Source organism: Dendrobium catenatum, unplaced genomic scaffold, assembly GCF_001605985.2.
Source record: "Dendrobium catenatum unplaced genomic scaffold, ASM160598v2 fragScaff_scaffold_1089, whole genome shotgun sequence".
Classification (NCBI taxonomy): Eukaryota; Viridiplantae; Streptophyta; class Magnoliopsida; order Asparagales; family Orchidaceae; genus Dendrobium; species Dendrobium catenatum.
Window position 1 is genome coordinate 101,526 of NW_021319551.1, and position 27,007 is coordinate 128,532.

Genomic DNA, 27,007 nt, shown 5'->3' on the forward strand with positions numbered 1-27,007 from the left:
ACTAAATAGATGGATATCTAATTGATGAAATCAGTAAATTATTATAATATTTTTGCATTTTCTCAATGCACAATCACATATGACACGCATAAATACACAACAGAAAACAGTACAGGCCATGACCTCACGTTACCAATTGTATTTATTGAACACAAAATCCAATATGGAAATAATTTTGAAGGGCACAAACCAGTTTGTAATTTGTATTAGCTCAACATCAAAATAATCATATATTTTAACTTATAATTGCGCTTTTTTTTTGATAAAATTTGGTATTTATTGCTTGTCAGAATAAATTCTTTCATCATGATTTTTATAAATATATAAATAAATAGTTATCTTTAAGCAAAAAATTTGGCCATTTAATATATATAAATACACACTGAAGGGAAATTCTTTGGTAGATTATTAGATGAGCCTAACTCGTTAGCTGCAATCACATAATAATTATTTCAATAACAAAGACATGACGATAGTAGATGCACCACAAGTTATCTCCCACACAAAAAAATATTTGAAAATAAAAAGATTAAGGGTCAAAGAGAATTATTCAAAATAAGAAGTTTAATGATCTATTTAGAACGACTGTAGTATTTTATAAAGATAACGGTGAATAGTTTAAAAAAAATAGCTTTTTTAAAAGCTGCTGAACAACTATCTTCGAGCTATAAGCTCAACTATATATTGAATCAAATCCTGAAAAACTTATTCAGGATTTTAAAGTACATGATCATTACCCATTAAACTATAATAAATCTTCACTAATCTTTACCCACGCCTAAAAAATCTATGTAAGGGACATCCTTACTTCTCAAAGTTTCATCATCTTTCTCTTCCTTATTAACACCACCAGAAGCATCCCTCAAACACCCCCTATGCTCCTCCAACACACCAAAACGCCAATAAATAGTAGATGAGTTAGAGAGCTTTTGAAGAGGATGATGAGAACTCCCCAAGTTACCATAATTATACTCATAATGATTAAGCTGATTAGATGAAATTGAGCAGCTGGTCTCGGCCTGATTGAATATGTGACTGTGATCTTCTTCATGAAAGCTACTTTGGTTGGTAAGGAACTTGGTCTTTTCTCTCTGCCTTCTAGCCATGATTACATGCCAATGGTTCTTGACAGCGTTGTCGGTCCTGCCAGGGAAAAGCCGGGCTATAAGAGCCCATTTGTTGCCGTGGAAGCCATGGGCAGCGAGGAGTCTCTCTTCTTCTTCTTCGGTGAAGGGTCTTCTGTTGATTCTTGGGTCTAGTTGGTTGAACCACCTTAACCTGCAGCTTTTCCCTATATATCCGTTCATTATATATAATTAGCCAACCATTAAGAATAACTAATAAATAATTAAGCATATATATATTTAGAGTGAGAGATTAAAAAAATTTGATATTTGATTTGCTTGTAATTCGAGATATTAGTCAACTCATGCATCTATAGTTAGGGAGATTCAACTACATTAATGTTGCGAATCTGTATTGATTAATGTTGACATTGATATGTTCTTATGTCTCATGATTAAATTTATTTAAATTAAAAAATAAAATAAAATAAAATATTAGATTAGCGTGTATTTTGTAATTGTGGGATAATTTAATTGACTTTAATTATATATATTCTTTCTTTGGATTCTATAAGATAAAATAAATATATAGATATAATATACTTTCTTACATAATAGAAAAAACAGTAGCTTATTAGCCGACTATTTTTAAAAATCATGAGGGGTAATTTTTCAATGGCTAGAGGAGTATTACGCAATATTTTCTTTCTTTTTAGATTTTATTTGAGACGGCTTTCTTATTGTTTCTGAAAATAGCTTAATTTTTATGCTAAAAAGTTGCTTTAAGAATCAGTAAGAAAGACATCCTAAATGAAATCGTAATTAGATTTCTAAGATTTTAATCATGATGTTTTTCTTATTGTTTGCTAAATAATTTTTTTTACATAAATTTCTTAAAAATAATGAAAAAATAATGATCAGTAATGGTCCTAAACAAAGCCTAATTCTATTTTGTATTACTTTATATTAATACAATATTTTTTTAATAGAAGAAAATAATATGTAACAATTCAAAGTGAAGGAAATCTTCTACGCAGTAATCGTCCCATAATCTGTTTTAATGAACTCTAACCTCTAACAAGGAAGGCAAAAATAATAAACGAAGGTGTAGTGAGAGATCAAACTTCAGGCTGAGTGAATAACAAATCTGTTGGTGTTATAGACGTGCAATTAGACAGATATAGAAAGAAACTGATGACAAAGAAAATTCTGAGACAACCCTTCTCTTTCCATCATTTCATCTCTCTCTTGGTACTGGATTAAGTGATACCCAGTTTATTTTAATTTCCTTCTAAGTGCTTTGCTCATCAGGAGGAATTCTGAAACGGACGTATTAGTTGCTCATTGAATTAGGCTATCCCTGTGATGGATAGTGGGGAGAGAGAGAGAGAGAGAGAGAGAGAGAGAGAGAGAGAGAGAGAGAGTTAAGTTTGGTTCATCAAGGCCTTGCTCTTACACACCTGATCTTCCCTGCAATTTCTCAGCAATAGAATTCCAGTTCTGAGGCCCAAACTCCTCAACTAGTTGCTTCAGCTTCTCGTCTTCTGCAGGTCTCCAATGTCCTCGCGGGCATAGCTTGTTCTCCTCCGGCTTGTCGGCCGCCATGAATCACAGAAGAGCACTTGATCTCCTAAATATAGCTGTATTACAAGAATGCTAGAGAAAGAGAAGAAGCATGTAAGATATAGAAAATTGATGAAGTATTAATGGAAATGAAATTATGGTCGAGTTGAGGAAGTTGGTTCTGCTTAGGGTTTGGATGATCAGAAGTATCTTTCATTAAATATACACGACAAATGGTGATTTGCTTTATGTGCGTGCATGTATCAATACCCGAAATTAACTTGCGTGTTTGGTTATTGGTCCAATACTTCTCTACACCTGTCCCCTTATTAACTTCATTAACAATACTCTTTTAATTAATTAAATCATTGTTCTTCTAACATCTTTCACCTTATTAGCTTCCTTAACAATACTCTCTTAACTAAATCAAATTTCTTCTAACATCATATTTCTCTCTCTCTCTCTCTCTCTCTCTCTCTCTCTCTCTCTCTCTCTCTCTCCACTTGATGAAAGTATTCAAATTTTATAATAAAATTAGGGGGATCTCTATAATTGCATTTTCTATGATTTGTCTTTTGTTCAAAAAGCAAAAGTTTGAGCTTTGATATATATATTTTCAATTTTTATTTAATAAATAATAACTCTTAATCTAACAATAAAAATTAGCTAAAATTTTATAATTTTGTTGCATGTAGTTCGCAAATATGATTTCATCAGGCACAAATTTTGATGTAATTTTTTATCTTAAAATGTATTATTTGAGCCAAAAACTCCAAGTTTTAATTTCAAGATCATTCCAACTCTAAATTTTAGCTAATTTATTGTCTTGACTTAGGACATTGCAAATAGGTGAGATGAGTGCTATGGAACCAAAATCACACATTATACATATAAATTTAAATCAAGCACTTATAAGTACAATCATAAACTTCTTGATGCAAGTTGATGGACCAAATGCCGTTGAAAATTTTTATTTTTATATTTGAAATGAGTATCTTGATGAGTCTTAGATTGTCAAATTTTGAGTTTACTAAGACACTCAAAGTCCAAAAAAATGTAAAATAATTAAGAAAATTCCAGACCTTTTCATGGAGGTCTGAGCTCATATAAAAATAACCAAAATATCATATATAAAAATTGAATCATAAATAAGTCATATTTCCACACATTAGAGAATGAATTTTGGTAAAGAGAATTCTTGAACTCATAGAATTTAATAACTCTGACAATCATTTTGAAACCCCAACCTACTACCTCTAGATTTCCTTGGCTCTGGCTACCCCATCATCTAACACTTAACATTCATTAAGCATCACATAATGCATATCAATGACCAACTTAAAGTGCTATATGGTTAGCTAGATTTAACTTTCGCTTTTTATAATCTAGAAGAAGAGTTTAAATTTTTCTAGAGGTTGTGCCTTAGTGATTTCTTTGGAGAATGCAATTATTGGTTGAGATTTCTACTTCTCAACTCAATTGTGGTGGAAAGGTAGATGTTTAACTATTATTTGAATAATAGGTTTTGTTTATTAATGAATTTAATGTTGTCACTCTTACACCTTGGGGTAGTCTTCATATAATATATTCAAAAAATCCTTCTAGTATCTCCACTCTTAGAGTGGCTCTAAGAATATGCTCTAGTCCTCCTTGAATCTTCTTAGGATTTCATTTTTTAGTTACCTCTGTTAATCATATTTTATTAACCAACTCTTAGTACTCCAAGTTTACTGTGCCCTCTTAATTTTACTGCTATGCCGCTCATAGTGCTTAGTTTCTAATCCTTGGCATTAGTTCATGCTCACTATATATTTTGAGGTTGTTAGATACAAATTTATCCCTTTTTAATACCGTAACTTTACTAATAAGGATACCAAGACAAATTTAATAAAAAAGTAAAGAGTAAAAGAGAAAGAAAAGAATCTAATACATTTTAGGAGAGAAGCCCTAGGATTTCATTAGATTGCTAGAAGTACAAATGACTTTATATGACATGACTTTACCTTGCCTCTATTTATTGGCTTAGGGCTACAAGAAAGACTATATTTTGAGCTATATAAAATAATAAAATATATCACGAGGCTTGACATGTTATTATAAAAATACATGGGAGTGTAGTCGAAATGTAAAAAAGATAGTTGATAAACTTCTAAGTCACTATTAGATCAAAACGTTGACTGGATGAGATGAAGTCTTTCCAACTTGATGATAAAATGAATATGGTGAGTAGCTTTTGAACCTAGTGTTGACTGTACAAAAATATAGCAAAAAAAAAAAAAAGAGAAACCGACATTCCTCTCCGCCGGCCCCACATCACCGAACGATGCATTGTTTCGTTCTAACAACCGTCATTCGACGAAAGAAAGCAATAAAAGAAGAAAGGAATTCAGAAAGAAAAAGAAAAAGGCTCGAGCTCTCGTTCCTGTTCGACTTCGTTGCCTCGCAGGAGTCTAGGGTTCACCTTTCATCTTCCCTTTTCGTTTTTGCTGTTCGGCTTCAGTTCGCGTGAGGGGAAGGATCGCACGAGCCGATCCTTCGACTCGTTTTCGTGCCATTTTTCTTGAGCCAACACCTAGGAGGTTGTGAGACCTCTAGGATCACATTATAGTTAAGACCAATTTAATTCAAGTAGAAAAAAATAAATATTTGAACTTTGTGTTTTATATCCATTTGTATGTATTCAAAAGTATTTTGGTGTGTGAAAAAAGCTTCATATGCTCTAAAATGAGTCCTAGGGATATAGAGTGCATTTCGGCAAAAAATTTAAGATTTTATTATTTGAGTGTCACAATGTTGGGTGTTTGATCCTCGCGGAAATACAATAGCACTAATGTACAAAGTATTGACATTTCAGTACTATAGTCTCAAAAATTTGGAAAATGAACTAGTGTAATAGTGCTAGACCACTAAATGCATTTTAAATATATTTTACATCGACTATTACATTGCATTCAATTGCTAACCCAGCTGAAGTAGGAGAGAGGAGCAGGATTTAACAGAGATAGAAACTCTATTTTGAGCCAATACAGAACATTTTTAGTCATCAAGCTAGGTTGGAAAATTATTTGGATCGAGGTAGGTTACATTTTCCCTATCTCAATTTTTAATATTTTGTTATTTTTAATTTTTTTTTTATATAATTTATTTTTTGTTTCAAAAAAATGATGATAACTTTATATTGGTAAAGCTTTCATGGCATAATTTTAATATGTTATAGAGATTAAGAATTTGAATATTTTATGGAAATTTTTTCGTCATGATTTTGGAATTTATGTAATTTTTATTTAGTAGAAAATAATTTGGACTTTGAAAAATAGATTCATAATATGATTGAAGTCTTAAAATGATGTTTTACACAATCTCAAAAAATTGTTTATATTTTGAAACTGTGAATTTTCGCTTAATAGTGTTTCTGTTGCCTATCGAGAAAGCATTTTGATAATTTTTGAACTGAGTTCAATACTACTTTATCTAATGAAATATTTTGAATATGTATAATATTTTTGAAAGAAATTTGACATTCTGGGATCGAGTGAGAAGGGATTCTGTTATGCTGGAGCAAGTAGGATATCGAGGTGAGATTCTATTATGTTATGAGTTATGATGCTAAGGCTTGAGAGCTATCAAGGAGGGATTCTGCTAATTAATAAGTGACAAGAAATTGGATCCTAAGGGATATTCTAAAATTTGTTATAAAGGTTTTTATTAATGTTTCAATTTTAGTATAGTTTAATTATTATTTAAATGCATTTAGTCTCTATAAGAAAAATCACCCATTACCGACAAATTTTCTGGCGGCTTTCTAGCATAATATTTTCTAGTGAATTTCTGTGGATTACGATGAAATATTTATGACTAATTTTTAGGCAGATTTTCTAGAGACTTTCTGAAGGATATATATATATTACCAAATACATGGAGTGTTGAAGGTGATGATACTTAATCATGACAGTAAGTTTACCTCCAGGCTATGTAGCAGTATTTCGTAAGGATTAGGAACAAAATTGTAGTTTGGTATGACTTTCATCCATAGATAGACAGAAATTTAAAAGGACTATTCAGGTACTAGAGGATCTTTTGAGACTCCATGTTCAAGATTTTGGGGTAGTTGAGAGGATTATATCCCACTGACAAAGATTGCTTATAACAACAGTTATCAGTTTAACATAGTTATGGCTCCTTATGAAGTATATGACCCTTTCTTTTTGTTAGAGGTAAGTGATAGACAGGTGTTCAACGTTTGGGGATGACACTACAACAAAGCTCTTTCTGATTAGAAAAGGATTAAAGTTGGCTCAAGACATGCAGAAGAAAAATTATTATCAGAGGCACAAAATTAATGAATTTCAAGTTTGTGATTTTATTTATATAAAAGTAAGCCCTATGAAAGGTGTCAACTGATTTGGAAGAAAACATAAGTTAAGTCTAAGGTACATTGGGCTTTTTGAGATGATTGAGCAGATTTGTAGTTTTGCTTATAACTTATTATTGATTGAACATATGTCAAATATACATAATATATTTCATGTATCTTCTTTGTGGAAGTGAGTATCTGATTTTGGAAAGATGTTATTTGCTGATGTGTTGAGGTTCAAACAAATCTGTAGTATAGGGAAGAGTTCGACAAGATTCTAGCACATAATTTGAGGAAATGGAAGAGCAAAAGAATTCTAATAGTTAAGGTGTAGTGAAAGCATAAGATCGTTAGAGAGGCTACTTGGGAAAAGGAATCTGAGATACGACAACTATATCCATATTAATTCTAAATTTTCTTGAATTAGAATGTCAAGGTTGTTGCAACTCGGGCTTCCGAGTGTATGATTTTGATGATAACAAATAATATTTATTAATCTTTTATTTCTCCTGGTATTTGCAGTGCATATTTCTTTCTATGTTAACTAATATTTCAGGTACATCATGCACCGTTCTTTGAAGATTCAAAGCTCAAGATTGCGTAGAATTGATCGTATTAAATGAGTCTGTAATTTTCATTTATTGAGTCAAGTCTTATAATGATGTATGTTAGTTTGTTGATCATGCACACACACAGAGGGAGCAAAAAATGATTATAAATATTTTAACTTTTATGTTCATCATACTGTACGAATTTATTTCGTACTATACGATCTGGTGCAACAGAAATAAATTTAAATATTTACTTTTCCTGAAAAAATTAATTTTGAATATAACTAATCGTACTGTACGATCACCACATCATACTATACGATATGTTATAATTAGAAAGCCCGCCGTCCATTAAATTAGGGAAAATTTTGAATTTGAACAGTTGTATAATCGTACTGTACGATAATAATCGTACGGTACGATGTTTGAAATATTGCCTAAGTTAATCCTGAGATTATGCAATCAAAACGGCTGAAATTTGTCATTTGGATCGTACTGTACGAACTGGATCGTACTGTACTAACTGGATCGTACAATACTAACAGGTCAATTTCTGCACATTGTACTGGACGATCTTGAGATCGTACGGTACGATATTTGACGGTTGAATTGAGTATTTTTAGGGTTTTTTTAGCCCTCTATTTAAGCACTCTCATAAGACTTTATAAGAGTCTTTGGCAGCCATTGTGTCTTCATTCTTTTGGAGAAAACTTGAAGAGATGACTTGAAAGGGAGAGAGGAAAGGGTGAAGTTTGAGAGAGGGAGAAGATCCTTGGAGGGGGTTTCAAGTGAGTGTGAAGGAGATCACACGGTTGCTCCGGCGAGCTTGCATCTCTGTACCATCGGATTCAAGGTTCGTCTTGAAGGAAGTTTTGAGAAGAAGAAGATCTCATTGGTGTCAAAGGACCCGGCTCCTCCGCCGCACCGGGGAAGGTGGAAGTGATTGTGTAAGGGCTTCTCCGCCTAGCTGTGGGAGCTAAAGGAGAATCACTAAAGGTTTAGTGTAATACTCGGAGGGTGCCTCTGGGAGTGGACGTAGGTCATGGTTTGACCGAACCACTATAAATTGGTGTGTTCTTTCCTTTATTTTTTTCTGCACTTTATTTCCAAATATATTTTTTATTGCGATTTATTTCGTGAATGAAAATTGATTATTTATCTTTTTAATGTGAATGAAATTCGCTTCCGCATAAAGTCATAAAAAGATATTTCTTTTTATTAAAGAAGTTTTTAATCATCCAATTCACCCCCCTCTTGGCGCATCTAGAAATTTCAAAGGTTGACATTTTTATGAGGGGAGAGTTATGATACCTACAGGAGGATATCGATAATATAATTTAGACTAATTTGACCAAAGTAGAAAAAGGCAAATATCTAAAATTTTATGTTTTAAATCCATTTACATGCATTTGGAAGTGTTTTGGTATGTGAAAAAGTGGTGCATGTGTTCTAGAATGGGTTCCAAGGATTTGAATTGCATTTTGGCAAAAATTCTTAATTTTTGCTATTTAAGTGCCATAATATTGGGTGTTCGAGCACGGGGTACAATAGTGCCAAGGTACCAAATTATGATATTTAAGTTTAGTAGTCTCAAATTTTTGGAAAATGAACTAGCACCATAATGCTAGGCCACTAGCTACACTTTAAATATATTTTAAATCCATTATTCCATTGCATTCAAACTCCGTGCCAGCCAAAGTAGGAGAGAGAGAAGGAGAGGGATTTGGGAGAGAGAAAATCTATTTTGAACCTCTTCGGGTCATTTTTGGCTATTGGCCTATAGTTGAGACAGTTGTCTGGATCGAGATAGGTTATGTTTTGCCTATTTTAATTTTCTATGATTCTTTATTTTTGAAAATTTTCTAATAAAAATGATATTTTTGTTAAAAAAAAGGAAAACTTCGTAATGGCAAAACTTTTATGACATAATATTTTATATATATGTTACGGAGACAAAGATTTTGATTTGTACTGTAGGTATGCCTTTTGATTTGGTTAGTTTTATCTTGCAATTTTGACTTTTATTTAGTTATATTATATGTTTCTATGTGCTATTGTAGACACCTTATATTGTATATGTATCTTGGATGATATATAGAAATCATTTTTTCTCAGAAGTGGCTAAGTTTAGTATATAAATTGAAAATTTTAATTAAGTTTTGTCTAACTGGATCCTGGGGTCCATCTTGTCACAATCGAACACAGTATGATCTATGTAGTAGTATCGGATCATTTCTAGTTGGGTTGTGACAGGAGTAGCCTTTGATCTACGGCAAGTTGATTTTGCTAAGCCATGCACCAAGCATACTTTCAGGAGAGTTCATGCTAAACTTTAGCAAGTTCATTATATCCATCTTTTTGATTTGACTCAGTTGCATCAAACTAGATAGACTTAACTTAAACTAGACCTTTGAGATATTTGGATATACGTGGCACATATATTACTTCCGTCTAAAAGATAATCTAATAGTTTTAAATGCAGCGGATATTCAAAACAAAGCTAGCTAAATATGGAGAAAGAATCAACTTAGCCCAATTGCAATGCCATAGTTGATGAAATTATCTTCTTTATGAAGGATATAAATCCATGAAGGAAATGCCAAGGTTCTGAAAACCGGACAGGACACCGAACCGAAAGAAGGAGAGGTTCACGGTTCGACCGGTCGAACCGGGGTCGAACCGGATGATGTAATAAATAATAATATTATTATAAATATTTAATAAAATTAACAAAATAAAGAAAGATAATAATCCTATAATTTAATATAAATTATTGCTAATTTATATTACATATTTAAATTTAATTTATAAATATAAATTATTTAAAAATTCACAAATATAAAATTATAAATATAATATAATTAAATATTTTAATAAAAAAATATTTCATTTAGTAACATAAAAAATTTTTAGAGGTGAAAAACAAATAAATTTTTAGAGCTATTAATAAAGAATCCAAATAAAAATATAAAAAATAAATAGATAAAAATATAAAAAATAAATAGATAAAAAATAAATAATTTTTTTTTTTTAATATTATATATTTCAAAAAAAAAAAAAACAAATAGATAATGTCACACAACTTATATCCCATCTAATTTAAACGCTCTCATAATGATTAGTATTATAGAGCCAATTCATACACCAAACTGTAGCTAGACCAATAATATGATGCCATGTATAACTTGTTGGCCCTAAGTTTTGAATTTCACACGCCATCATCTTTCATCAGACCTTGTCTTTATTTGATTAAAAAATAAATTATTTATATATTTTTTTACCAAACAAATATATCTACTTGATGAATAAATTTGAAAATATTGCAGTTGTCGGATTTCAAGTCTTAAAAAAGTAAAGATTATATTAGATAAATGTTAATCATATAAAACTCATCGAATAATTATGACGTGAATCTTTTAAATTATTTTTAATATGAAGGAATTATTCTGTGTGGAGGCGAGACGCAGCTCTACATTCGGAGGCCACTGATCAGGTGCATCTACGTCAGTGATACCGAGCCGCGATATACAACCATGGGTGATGTAGCGCATTCTGGTTGGTCTTCGGATGATGTTCATCGTCCGCACAAGATAATTAATCCTTAATATGACATAATAGAGAAAAGTGATTCATGCAGTGAGAAAAAAACTTGATATTAATATTATTATTATTATTATTATTGAATAAATTTTAAAACACTCGAAAAAATGGAATTAAAGTCTAATTGATGAGGTCAACTGAAGGACTCTTGTAAGTTAATTAAGTAAAAAATTTATAATACTAGTCTATTATATAAAAAAGATCTTAGTTCTATCATATTATATAAATTATTAAAGGCTAAAATTCATTATATCACATATTTCTTTCTTAGGTGCGTTATGACCTTCTTATATCACTTTAGAAAAAATGCTAATTATTAGTGGAATTTCTAGCAAGATTTTTGCGCCGCAAATTTCGGTGGATTTTTGAGAGATTTTCTGGGAAATTTTGGCAGAATATTCCCAGCAGACTTTAGACGAACTTGCAATGAATTTCCGGCGAATTTTTAATGAGATATTTCAAACAAATTTCTGGCATAGTTTGAAAATTTCTAAGAAATAATAATATATTTATAATTAATAATTAAAAAAGAATCGACTAATTAACTAATTTAAATTGACTAATTAACTAATGAACTAAACTAATTAACTAATTTAAATTAGCTGATTAACTAATTTGAATTAACTAATATTTATTTTACTTAATTATTTATTTTAATATTCTGCGCGTTAAAGTTTAAATATAAAAGAGTAAAAATTTTAACAAATTTTGCTTTGCAACAGAGTGGATGGATGCTAGATAATTCGAAGGAGTGCCTCACTAAAGGTGGGCTGGCAGCCACAGGTGCTCGGGCAACTAGCAGACGGGCAATAGGAGCGAGCGCTCGCGAGTAGCTAGTTTGTTGGAAATTTTCTTTATTTTTGCTAGATTTTTTTTTTTTATGGAAAAAATTTCCACCAAAAATTTGCTAGAGATGTTTAAGGCGGATATTTTGGCTTGCATTTATTTTCCTACGCGTATTTTACTGATGGACAATTTTCCATCAAAAAATTGCCAAAAATGTTTTATTCCAATGGAAATTGATTGATTTCCGACATAAAAGACCAAGAAATTAGTTATTTTCCTAAGTGTATATTTGCAAATTTTTTGAGCTTTTCACCTAAATTAATTTTTATAACAAAGCCTCTCATTTTTTATCTTTTCTTGCATATTTTGATTTCACCACCAACTATTTTTACTATTAAAAGTTTTTTCTTTTGTTACTCCAAGCACAGCATTTGCAACATTCTTAATATCACTAGCTACTTTTTCGCACATAACATTAACTTTCTCATGTACAATAAAAATCTTAAGACTTAAATTATACTCTTGAAAATATTTTTTTTAGTATTCTTTAAATGCATCCATCTAATCTTCAAACAATATTTTACTTTTTTTTTTTCATATTCCTCTATTTCATATTAAGGCCCAAAAATAATAAACAACGTCGGGTACAAAAACTTTTACTTATAAACACTTTACAATCTTTGCAATATGGATGAATATTCATTTTTTCTTTTAAGAAAATAATCAATTTGAGTTTTATTATATCCATTCTTATAAGTAATGAGATACTAGCTACTCTCTTTTCAAAAAAAAAAAAAAAGATATTAATAATTACAAAATCATAAGCTAGATTAAAATCTAATATGATCCTACCACCTTCATTAGTACCTCCAAACCCATCGCCATCATAAATACTTTTAAAATATTCTACATCTCTATTAACATGTTCATTTAAATCTAATCTAATAAGAACTCTGCCGTCAAGAGATATCTTTTATATTAATTCTTCTAAGTCATTTCAAACTCTTTATTTTGAATACATATCTAATTCTACTTGAGGAGCATAAGCACGTATAATATTAATAATCTAAGTATCAATAATAATATTTAAAACAATAATTCTATCTCTCATTCTATTAATCTCTATATCTATAATATCATCTTTCAAATTATTATCTATAATCACACATACACCTTTTTTTAGTAAGACTCATGCCTGAATAACATTGTTTAAATCATAAATAATTAATTTTCTTAACTTTCTCTCCGACCCATTTAGTTTTTCGAATACATTGAATATTTATCTTCATATGAATCATAATATATATTAATTTTATTAATTTTCTAATAAGGGAATTTATATTCTAAGTTCTTATGTTAATTCAAGTTTCATGGACTAGTTTCAGTGTCCATATCTATCCATGATGTGAGAACTCTTGCTTATTTAACATTTTATCTGAGCATCTGCGTAACGACCATTGCACAATTTTTGATGTATTCAGTCCATACAACACGTCGCTTAGGGAATGTCCTAGCATTAACATAATGTATTAAAGGATTTATGTCATGATTATTCGATAAAATTTATGATAGTTTTTTACTACCTAATGCAACCCTCCATTTTTCTCATTCTGGGCTTTGGATCTATCAATTGTGGTGTAGTCAATAAATACACAAATTTGGAATAAATAAATAATATAATATCATTTTAAATAGCTAAATATTTAAGATAATATTAAACATTTAATGATAACATTATACTTAATATCTAATTAAATTTTATATCATTATTACTTACTATTTATTATTTAATTTTAAAGTATAGTTAATTAATTTTTTGGTAAATGCACTTAATATAAAATTATTTTGTATCAAACTCTAAATGGAGAACACACAATGTTAGTTACAAAAAGCATAGAAAGGAGAGTATTCTTGTGGAAAACTTCTTTGATCTTTCATTGGCAGAGAGAGATTTTTCTTATGTGAGAGTGCACTATTATTTATCTTCATCTTTTCTATACATTGTGATTCTCTTGGTATTAATGATTTGGCTATGTTGAGAGTTGTCGAGTTGTTTATGTAATAGATCTTGGAACTCTAAATTAAGTTCTTAATTGTATGCATTGGTGGATTAGGTAATGTGCAATAGTAGTATGCTTTGTTTGGAGTAGAAGATAGGACTTACAGTTTTGTTTATCACCTATGAAAGAGAGTTTTTTTTTTCTGCTTTGCAGTGTTTAAAAAAGAAAGTAGTTTATCTTTCTAAAGGAGAATTCAAGATGTGGATGTAAGCATTGGTGTTGAACCATAGTAGAATTAGTTTGTACTTTTTCTTTTGCACCATTACTATTTTTGCTTTACTCCATTACTTAGATTATCTTGCATATGTAATGGACTGTGACATAGATATAACATGATATATAATCTACTTGAGAAATTTTGATATTTCATATTAAGCAAGTCACTTGAGATATTAGTATTTCAATCTTTTATTTGAGGAACTTGTATTGTGAAGTATTCTTCTAATTCAAGTAAACTTATGTTGTTGAAAATTTTATTTAAGATAAAAAAAAACTTGTTAGAATTATCTTTTTTTTCATTGAGTATATATTTTAAATAATAGTTATTATGGAGGGATTGTGACCTTGAGTGATCAAGTCATTAATAAGAGTATATATTTTAAATATATTTGACCTATTATTTGAGTGATGGTGAAATAGATAGGGTTATTATTAATATAATTCAAGTTGGATGGTTAAAGTGGAGGAATGTTTCAAACTTATTGTGTGATAGAAAAGTCCCCCTCAAACTTAAGGGTAAATTCTATAAGATGGTGGTTAGACATATAATGCTTAAATATCTTGTTCAAACGTAGTATTGAACCCTAAAATTGTTATTGGATGGTTGGTGAATGCATTCAAGTAAAGCACACTTATTCAGGATGCATATCTTCTAATAATTGATTTCATAACTATATAGGGAACATTTGCTTTAACATCTAAATGACTATATAAGATGAGAGATATTAGATGTATAACAAATTTTTACCAGGCTGAAAAGGATTGACATATGAATTTATACATAGAGTTGAGACTTTTATTCAAGTTGTATCTCAACTACCTTCCTTTAAGTTCGATGGATTATTTAGATGCTTATATTCGAAGCATAAAAATCAAGCATTCCTCAAGCCCGATGATGTAAAGGTTTATTTATATCATAGGGGATTTGTTCTAAACTATTGGATTTGAGTCTCACATGCCGAGTATGAGCCACATAGAGATACTCATGCTGGTCCATCCACAGCTTTCGAAATATTTAATGAAGATCAAATGATTAGACCGTATGAAAAACTTATTTTTGATGTAGCAGGTCCTAATTTAATGGCTAGTGTGGAAGAGCCACTAAATGCAGAAACTAAAAAATTCATTAAGTTACTACACACATCTTAAAACTAATTTGGGATGGTTGCAAAACTCATTCAAAATTATTAATAACAATGAGGATGCAAAGTATCAAAATTGAATATAATATTACTCGTGATTATTTTAATGACTTCATTGATATTTTCAAGAAAATAAATCCAACAGATAATTTAAGTCCCTTAGATTTGTACCAAATGAATAAATTAGTATCTAAGTTGGATCTCACTGCTACAAAAATTAATTGTTGTATCAATAGATATATATTATATTATAAGGATGATGCAACAAAAGTTCATTATCGCACTTATAATGTGCCTCAATTTAAAACAAACTAATTTACTAATATAATGTGCCTCAATTTAAAACAAACATATTTCACCTCTTGAGATTATATGCTGATAGTTTTACTCCATATAGTCAAGCAGCTTCAACATACTCTTATTGGATAGTTATACTAACATCATACAACCTTCTACCAGAGATGTGTATGACTATTTCGTACATGTTCTTAGCACTTATAATACATGGATCACATAATCCAAAAGCAAAAATTGATATTTTTTATAATTATTAATTGATGATCTCAAATTATTATGGAAAGAAGGTGTCCTCACATATGACATCTAAACCAAACAAATTTTTTTCCTTTGAGCTACAATGCTTTAAACCATTGATAATTTTTTAGCATATGGTATGTTGTCTAGTTGGAGCACAGTAAGAAAATTAGTTTTCCCTTATTGTATGGAGAATACTAAAGCTTTCACAGTAAAATATGAATCGAAAAATATTTAGTTTGATTATCATCATATATTCCTACCTGTTGATCATCCGTTTAGGAGGAATAAGGAATCATTCGTTAAAAATAAAGTTGAGAGGTCACCTCCTTCACCAAGATTAAGTAGTGATGACATACTACAGAAACTTTCTAACTTTTCATCAATTATTGATTTTTAATATTATCATATTCTAAATTTTTGGGATATGGTGTTCAAAATAATTGTATTAAGAAAAGTATTTTCTGTACATTATCATATTATAGAATAAATTTGATAATGCATAATCTGAATGTTATACGCATTGAGAAGAACTTCTTGGATAACATTTTTAACATAATTATGATTATTAAAGATAAGAGCAAGGATAATGTTAAAGTTGGGATGGATATTAAAGAGTACTTCCGATAAAAAAAATCTGGAGTTAGTGAGAACGAGCGACAGCAAAATAATGAAGCCCAAAACACCTTACTCTTTCACGTTAGAGCAAAAAAGATCAATATGTTAGTGATTTAAAGGTTTAAAAATGCATGATGGCTATGGTTCAAACTTATGCTGATGTGTAAACCTTAAATTTATGAGGTTATTTGGATTAAAAAGTCATAATTATCACATAATTATAAAGGTTCTCCTTCCAATCATAGTATGTATGTTACCATATTACATATTGAATCCGTTGAGTGAGCTTAGCATTTTCTTCAAATACATATATTTATCTAAACTAAGCAAAGATATTTTATGGAGGAGCGAGGAGAATATACTAATCATCCTATACAAGTTAAAAAAAATATCTTTCAGTCCATCTACCTTATGAAGCTAGAGTTAGTGGACCTATAAAATATCATTGGATGTACCCTTTCGAGAGGTGAAATATATTTTTATTAAGTTGTCATAAATATTTTTGAACATGTTGAAAAAATATATTTCTAACTTAATAATTATAATCATTTAACATATATTTGAATAAGTTAAAAAAATATGTTAAAAATAAGCACGATCAGAAGGATTGAACTATGAAGCATATTTGTCTCAATAAACCACTCATTTTTGCTCATACTACTTTGAGCCTCATGTAAGGAGTGCAATAAAAAAAATTGTTCGTAACATGGATTTTGATGTAGAAGAATAATTACATGCTGCATTATCAGTCTTTAGAAGTTATATAAAATATAGTGACAAATGTGTTGAAAGATTCATCAATAATTTAGAAATTAAAATAGTGACTTTATATATGCTACTGAATTGTGAAGAAGTACAATCAATCTTAGAGTATGTTCTTCTATAATGTTTAGGGGTTTGAAATATTAAAGTCTTATTTGGATGATTTGTCACTAGGTATTTCGTAAGTAATTTTCCTCTAATAGATACTATAGATGTTGAGCAAGTTATTGCAAATGAATTCCCAGTTTGTTTAGATCTTATGTGAGCCCTTAAATTTTAAAACTTTTATTTGAATTACATCTTATTTAATACTAAAAATCTTAATATTTAAAAATTTTCTTAAGTGCATAATGCTGATAACAAGTGTTTCGATAAAGGTCTGCAAATACTAGCATGGGGGGCCAATGTGAAAAGTAAAGACCTGACCAATATACATAGTGAATGAGTTCAGATTTTATTCCAAGTTATGGAGTAAAAGAATAAAAATTGAAAATTATGGAATATGTGTTATAGGGAATACTCATGAAGAAGATGAGTATGATTATTATAATATTCTAAATGAGATTCTTGAGTTTGAGTATCCAAGAAAAGATGAGAACTTTATATATTTATTTAACTGTCAATGGTATGATCTAGTACAAAATAGAGGCATAAGAGTTCATCCAGCGTAATGTTTAGTATACGTAAAATATAGTAGAAGATATAAGAAATTTGATCCATTTGTGTTAGCAAGTCAAGCTATTCAAGTTTATTTCAGCAAATATCCTAGTGGTCGTAGGAATAAACAAGATTAGCTGGCTATTATAAAAATAAAAGCACGGGGGATAATTAATAAATAATACATCATAGAAACTGCATATCAAGAAGATGAGATGTCAAATTATAGGTCTATTAAAATTGAGGAGATGTCAACTATAACCCATAATATTAAAATGCATCTAGAAGATATAAATAGTTCAACTAGCTCATCAAGTGAGAACGAGGATGAAAGTGAACATATCCTGGAAAGCAATAAAAATATTCCTGATTCTAAATAGTTCTTATAATTTAAGTGATTAAATTTATTGTAATGTGCTTATTGAATTGTATTTCAAGTTAGTAAATATATCTTGCTAAATGTCTCTAATCAAATCATGTTTAAATTTTAATCATTATTGTATATTCTATAATTCTTTATATTTATTATAACTAATTTATCTACATTCTATTTTTTTCTACTTATATAAATATCTGGAACACTTACAATTTATTTTTTTATATGTTACACTAATTTACTAATTGCTTCTTTTAATATGGATAGCTTCAGGTGACGATCCTCCTTGTAGATCCTTCACTTCAAAGTTTTCTCGTAAAAAACATTTGAGCATTAAACCAAGCAGACCTAGAGAGGGTGATGAAAGTGAGGGGCAGAGATCAATTATACCAGTGATACCATCACCACCACCACCCAAGAGTTAACAGTAGTCCCCTAGTGAGTAGGGTCAGGGACAGTTAGATCTAGCTATTGTTGGTGTACCACCACCCTTTTCTGGGTACTTCCCTCTTATGTCGAAGAGTCCTTGATTTCTCTCTCTAGATTGGACACATTTAGCTCCATTTTATCCATATTATCCCCCTCCCCCAATATCATAAACTGTTCCATCCACCATCCCTTACCCTATTTACCCCCACCCTTATTATTACCCATATAATGTATAGCCAGAACACGATGGACTATCTACATAAGAAGAGATTGGTGCTGGGATTCCTGCACCTGAAGCAAAGAAGCGTCTATATATTGAGCCTAATGGTGTTACATAAGTTTAGTTTATTTTATAAAGTTATTGTAATTTAATATATTATATGTTATTGATAAAAAATTTAACATGCAGCTTCAATACCTCAAGGCTACCTACCCACAAGATTCGGGACATCATACAGAGTAAATATGATGCTCCTTACTTATTATGGAAGAAGATTCCAAAGGAAATTAGGGATATATGATTTAGAGAATTTTAGTTATATTTATTTAGCATGATTTAAAATATTTGATTTAATTTATATTAATATTATTTGTTATACGTATATTTTTTTATAGAAAGATTTTAGGTGGTTGCCTGAGCATAGCACGAGGATCAGAATAAGTTTTGAGAAGAAATGATCGACCCATCTTAGGGACATGTTAACGAATATTAGAAAGTTCGGGTAGCATCCATTATGAATTGGAGAAGGCGTATGTGCATATTTGAGTAGAGCTTGGGAGAGCCTTGAGTTCAAAAAAGTGAGAGAGTAAAATAAGCAGAACAGAACAACTGATTGTGGGGGTTTAGGAAGTTCTATTTAGACTGATGGATCTATTCCTCATACTGAATATAGACAATAACTAGTAAAAGCTTTAAATTAATTAATTATATATCTATGCTTATGAGGGCAGTTAATCCACCTCCGCATTTTATGATCCTTGTGGAGTTGAAGAAAGTGTAAGCCAGAGCATTGCAGTGCTAACGAGAGAGATAGAAGAAATGAGAAATGATCAAAATGAGATGCAGGAAGAGCTGCGATCCTATAAAGATTAAAATCAAAAGAAGAAAGAGCAAAAATCGACACATGAATCACAAGGCAGCGAGTACACGGAGGATGATTAGTGCTCTTATTTTTTTTATGAACTTTTTGGTGTATTTTGGACATGTTATTGTGGATTTTATATTTTATGTTTATTGTAGAACATATACATTTCTCTTTGTTTAAACATTTGATTATGCTTATTGTGGATTTCATTTGAATATATATATATATTGGAGTCCAGTTGTAGGTTGATTATGGTGGCATGTTGCATTTATTTATTATTTATGTTTTGAATTTTGTGCAAGTATTGTGAAAATAGGAGAAAAAAAAGGGGGGTTGTTAACTTTTTTTTTTTTTGAAAATGCTACAGGTTTTCGGAGACTAACCAGTGGTTTGGCAGCCGGAAACATTAATATTGGATGCTTATTTTAACCGCCGGAATTTTAATCAAGTTGCCGGTACATACCGACGGTCAACCGGCGGTCCAGCCGCCAGTAAAACCAGCATTTAAGATGGCCGGTAAGCCATCGATAATTAACTGGCAATCACCTACGCTATGACCGTCGGAATTTACCGGTCGTTTGTGTTGCCGGAAAGCCACTAGTGAAGTAAACCGCCGGAAATTGACTGCTGCAATTTGTTTCCTACGTGCTTTATTCCGGCGGTCTACTAACCGCCGGAAAATTAATATTAACTAATGGAACAAACCACCGGTAATTGTTTTTTTCCTATAGTGATACTTTAGTGAGTTTTAAATAATTTGTTAAGCAATATGCAATTAGTCACTTTAGTTATTGGCTTACTTTTCATAAAAGGGAAAGAGCTTGTCGGGTAGATTCTGATAGAAGATAGAAGTTCTGTCAGTTTGTTAGATTGATATTTTAGTCTTGTTAATTCATTAATAGATAATATATCATGGATGTGGAATGTTAAAAGAGTTTTGCAACATTATGATTATAACTACTTCGCTTCCTATTTTTCTTTTCACCTAAATATTTATTCAATTTTATAGTAGTTTTCTAATATAAAGCAACTATTAAAACCTTTTATAATGTATTATTTTTATATGAATTTTATGCGAGCAAAGCAATAAATTTCAAGGCAAATCAATTATGTTAAAGTATTAATGCAAATAGAATTCTTAAAATGATTTAGAAATATTCATCATGAACAAAATTTATAAGAACTTTCAATAGAAATTTTGTAGAGCAAGAAATTCATTAGAAATGATGATAATAATTCATGTATTAGCACAATGTTACATGATAATAACAATTCATGAGCAATATCTAAAATGCTCCCACATAATGTTGATGGTATATAAATTTTATTGAAATTAGGGAAAAAATATTTTATTTATCTTTAATTTAAAGTTTTTGAAAGACAAAAAAAAAATATTTAAATAATAATTATATCAATGATAACATCATTACATTGCGTTATCCATGTCATATTTTAAAAATATGAATCCAGTTAATAATCAACCAAATCTTCGCTCCAATCTCATTACAATTTTTTTTTTTTTTGTTATATTCTTGCTGCAAATTTTCTAGCTCGTAAAAATTTAACCTGAAATCGCTAAGATGTTAAATTCTTTATCTATATATTGTTGTGTATATTCTAGCACACAAAAATTCTATATGATAGCCATAGAACAAATAAGAAAATTATAAATTTGAATAATAAAACTAGCATTTCAATAAAGTAGAAAATTTTGTATAAATCAACTCTTCCCACTCATGTTGGGGTAAGTTATAATTTTTCACCAAATATTTTCTTAAATTTCGTGCTTTGTGGGAGAAGTTCTTTTTGGAGTTTTGAAGGAATTAAATATAAACACATATATACATCACATATGCAAGCTTCGAGTAAAAGACATTTTAGTTTGTAGCCTAAGCTCCCAACTAGGGGTGTAAGTGTGCCTAGCCGCCTTGCGAGCAGGATCAAACTCGACTCGCTAACGAGCTCATGAGTAGAGCTTATCGTGTTTCTAGCTCGAGCTCAAGCCTGTAATCGAGCTATTTTACTAAAGGAGCTCGAGTTCGAGCTTATTCCAACTCGACTCATTAGATCGTCGAACTACCCGATTTTAAAGTATATTTTTTTAAAAAAATTAATATAATATTTTCTTAAGAATTTTTTTAAAATAACAAAATTTTGAGCTTCACAAACGAGTCGAGTTCAAGCTTTTCAATCGAGTCATGCTCAAGCTTGATTTTTTTACTATGAGCCGAGTTGGAGCTCATTAAACAAGCTCGACTTGAGCTAGCTTGAGCTCTAGGTGGAGCTCAATATGAGCTAAACAAGTTCAGCTCAAAATTACCACTGCTTGACTCGACTCTATTAATTTACAACCCTACTCCCAACGAACAAATCAAAATGAGCTATATGTTTTGTGGGAGAAGTGCCGAAATCTTTGAAAATCTTCCCCCACATGTATAATTGATACATTAATGGCGCATGCTTGGTGCCATAATAGGCCTTATGCTACAAATATAGGAATTAGTTGAGAAATAAAGACAAGAAGGTCTACCTACTATTGTTTGCAACAAATTCCATTGTGGACTTTGTTTATGACTTTCTTCTCATGATAACCAATTACTATATATATATATATATATATATATATATATAAAAATTTTAATTAGACCAATGATTATTTGATTAGAGAATTTTTAAAAAATCAATTTTAATAAATAATAATTAATCTTAGGTGTACTCATGAATTAAATGATTAAAAAAGAATCAATTAAGAAAAAAATGGGGATAAGGTTATGGATTAGTTGATAGTATCAAGGTTTTGAAAATCGGACCGGACAACGAACCGGTAGAAGGAGAGGTTCACGGTTCAACCGGTTCGACCGGTCGAACTGGGGTCGAACCGGATGACGTAATAAATAATAATATTATTAAAAAATATATAAAATTAATGATACACTCTCCTTTAATAAATTCATTCTGTATTCTATTTTCATATCAAATTAATCAAATAATATAAATATGACATCATAGCTAAATCTCCATTAGAAAGCAAACATAAATATGCAAATTAATCTCAATGTTAAACAGATTTTTGTACTTTTTTTCATTACTAATTATATACATAGTCTCTATGTTAAATTGGGCAATATTATATTTATTTTTTATTATCTTATCTTCACTAAATTCTACCAACTAATCTCAATTATTATATATTCATAATAATATTTATCCCATAATATTTACATAGCTGTGTTTAAACAGAGGATTGTGATACAAAAATGCCAAAGTTTGAACTAATTTCATTGATCTCTATCGATCACCGCTGCTACTGCCCAATGGAAAAAGACATCAGATATGTGAAACTGGGATACTATCATGTAATCAATATGGGATATCATGTCCAAGATCAAATTAGAGAATCAAACAACTGAAATCACAGATCTGGAAAATAGAAATGCATAAATGGAAAGAGGGAGAAGCCAACGGACAAATCCAACCGATCGGACAAATCCAACCGAAATCGGTAACATAAGAGCTGGGAAGAGAAATGCATTGGGAAGAGAAATGCATGAGTTGTTCAAAGAAAACAAAATGGAAAGAGGGAGAAGCCGGGAATACAAAGATGCCTGGGAAATAGAGATAGCACGAAAGAAGGCGTCGTTCGTCCGTCTATCCCCGTCGTTCGTCTCTCCCAGTCGTTCTCCGCCCAGCCTCTCACGCGTTCGCCAGTCGTTCTCCGTCTCGGCTCGTTAGGGTTCGCGAGAAAGGGAGAAAGAAAGAGGAGCTGCGTGTAAAAGAAGTTTCGCCTCATCATATTCGAACAAAAAGTTGTTTCAGCTTCTAGATGTGCCATCAGCGGTCAAAAATCATTAGCTTTGAAATCGGCCGGTTCTTCTCAACTATTACGGTCCGGCGGTTCAACCGGTATTTGAACCGGTTTTTGGCCGGTTTGAATACAGAGCGGCTCTAATGATAGATCCGGACCGGCAGCCTGACCGGTTCCAGGTTCAGCCGGTTGAGCCGGCCGGTCCGGTCCGGTTTTTAAATCATTGGATAGTATTACTATGACTTTGAAGTCTTTAATAAATGTAAATTTGAATTAATTGCATTTGTCCATTATTTTAAAAAATAATATTAAGAGGATGGAAGTTAAATCAAAATTTCATCCAAGGAAAATAAGCAAATTTGACACTTTTCTATGATTGTAAATGAGTTAAGCCAGCTTACGAGCCGGCTCAAGCTCAGGTGGATAAATGACTTGTGAATCAAATTCGATGAGCAAAGAATCAGACTCGACTCAACTCATCAGCTCATGAACTATCTTATTTAAAAATTATAAATATAAAATACACTTAAAATATACTAGAATATAGGAGTTTACACCAATAGAAATGTGTTGGCTCATGAGCCGATTCGAACTCCTATATTCTAATATTAATTAGTGATTGATTGTTTATGACCGAACTCAATTATAGTAATAATTAATGATAAACGAGTTGGCTCATGAGCCAACTCAAACTCATACAATTAAGCTCGAGGTCGAGCTCAAATTTGATTAATTAATCAAACTCAAGCCCAAACTAGGATGGCTTTTTTATTGCTTATTAAAATAATTTTTTAGTATAAAATTTTTAATTTTTGTACTAAAAAGTTGCTTTAAAAAGCAGTAAGAAAGCCGTTCCAAATGAAGCCTAAATCTCGTAGTTCATCTTGATTTGTTGGTCAAGTGTTTTGACTTATTAATTAAGAGGTCTTAAGTTCAAGTCTTACATATATGATATGTGTGTGAATTTAACTTAAATGACCTAAATATCTCCAGAAAAAGGTTTAATATCAAAATAAAATTAGAATCTCACATAAATGCATCAAATCTGTCTTATTAAAGAAATATACATCTAACATAAAAATTATTTATATTAGTAACTCATGACTTTGGTTTTGTAAACATATTTGTAAAGTTTTTTTTTTTTTTTTTTTTAAAGAAAGGTTAGTTTTATTTCATAAAAAAAAAAATCAGTCTTTCAAAGAAATTCACTTCTCGCTATTGCTTAAAGTGTTGCAATCAAAAGATATAAAAAAAAAAATTCTTAATGATTTATTTTTTAAAATGTAACTACAATTCTTTTTAGCTATTACTTTCTTGGTGCTTTAAAAAAAAATTATATTAGGAAGTTGGAGATCATCAAGTCATCTAATTAATGTCTGAAGTTTCTAATCACTTTGAAGTATTTGATTTGAGCTCATTTAGGATCAAAGTAGATCGACTATTTCAGATATCGTTGAATTCGTCTTGTTGAGACTTCCAATTTTACTACATGGTTACTGAAATCATATGATCTTGAATTTAATTTCAAACATTTTCAATTCAAATTTTGCATGGAGATACGTGCTAATCAAACAAATTTTTGATAAATATAACATCTACCACATAGTTGGTGTTTTGACAAAGAAATAGTTCTACTAGAGCCTACAGCTTTAGAAGATTCTACTTTTAAAGAAGAGAAAATGCCTAAATATAATGTATTTTAGGCTTAATTTGAGATAGTTTTTTTAATACTTTTTAAAATAATTTTTTAGTACTAAAATCATATTCCAAGATTTTTTATTAGAGAGAATTTTCTTATAACTATCACTTAGTTCAAAACAGAGCCACTAAAATTCATCAATAAATAGAACAGTTATCAAAAATATGCGGCCGGGTGTCTAAAATGGCTAACCAGGAGAGAGGGTAATGCAGCATATTTTAGACCACCAAAATGTATTGTAGCCTAGACACTAGTCAGTTTCCAAAAACATTAATGCGACGTATTTTAGGCCACCAAACTTTACGGTGACATAGACATTGGAAAGTCGCCTAAAAACGTTATCAACAACTTCATAATGTTCAAGTTATTAGAAATTCTAATGGACTGAGGTTTTATTTGGAACAACTTTTTTACTGTTTTTTAAAGCAATTTTTTAATATAAATATTAAAAAATTTGTATTATAAAGCTGCTTTAAGAAGCAGTAAAAAGACCGTCCCAAACAAATCTTGAAATTAGGGGTGTCAATTTCGGTCACGGGCCGGGTCGGAACTGACCCGGGTTTAAACGAGTCGACCCTAACCCGACCCGGTTTGGTAAACGGGTCGGAAATGCAAACCCGTGCAATTATGATGATTTGAACATAAAAAAATTTAGCAAAAAATATATATTTTTTAAGATTCTTTTTAGCTATTGATAAGCATTTATAGCACTGCTAACTTAAATAAATTTATAAAGTTATTAAAATATATATAGTTCTAAATTAAATGAATTTTTAATGAAGAATATTTACAAGTAATGCAATAAGATTATTGCTTAACTCAGATAAATTTACCACCATAAAATCATAAAATAAATTTAAAAAATCACAAATTTCAATGCACAATATAGCTCTAAATTTTCCTTTTACTTATGATAAAAAATTACCTCAGGACCTCAAGATATCAAAACATATTAGATTGAGCGGCACATATCCTCCAATCAGAGAAATAAAATTATTTTATAAGAAATTAGTGTGTCAAATAAAATTCTTGCAATATATATTTGAACTTAAAAAAAATAAAGATATTTGATATTAAATATTATTTTATGTTCTATTTGTTCTTAAGAGAACGTTCTATTCTGAGAATTAGTTAGTTAAATAATTATGAACCTCGCCATAAACATCAAATGCGGGGATAGCTCAGTTGGGAGAGCGTCAGACTGAAGATCTGAAGGCCGCGTGTTCGATCCACGCTCACCGCATATAGTACGGTTGGACTTTTTGTTTTTTCTTAAAAAAATCTAGTATAAAAGTTTTATTAATTTTTTCCATATAATCAGAAAGCGGCTTCTTAATCGTAATTTTAATAGGAAAAAAGATTTTCAAAATATTTTAATCAAATTTGATAATTTATTTTGAAATTATAATAATATATCAAATTTCTATTTTTTTCTCACATTTTATAGTATATTTAAGGAAAAAAGTATTATAAGATGGTTGTTAGAAATATAATGCTTTATGACGTAGAATATTGGCTATTAAAAAAGAAGCATGAAATTAAATTGTGTCTTAGAGATGGGAGAGATTATTCTGTGCGGCATCCAAATGCATCTGGAGACTAATCCGAACGCACCACGTCATCCAATGCACTGTGAATTGAATGACGCGGTGCGTCCGGCATCACATAGAATAATTTTTTAGAGATTGGGATACTTATATATT

At 30.4% G+C, this 27,007-nt stretch overlaps 1 protein-coding gene and 1 non-coding gene across 2 annotated transcripts; one reads left to right on the top strand and one right to left on the bottom strand.

Annotated features, from left to right (window-relative positions):
• Positions 1-761: 761 nt before the first annotated feature.
• On the bottom strand, positions 762-2,669 carry LOC110098306 (transcription factor MYB54-like). The gene is made up of 2 exons (XM_020825091.2): positions 2,525-2,669; positions 762-1,291 (listed from the first exon to the last, which is right to left on the bottom strand). Exons 1-2 carry the CDS (start codon positions 2,667-2,669, stop codon positions 762-764), a joined length of 675 nt encoding a protein of 224 aa, XP_020680750.1.
• Positions 2,670-26,474: 23,805 nt separating this feature from the next.
• Positions 26,475-26,547, top strand: TRNAF-GAA. Its single transcript has one exon. It is a non-coding gene; the product is annotated as a tRNA-Phe (tRNA).
• Positions 26,548-27,007: the final 460 nt, after the last annotated feature.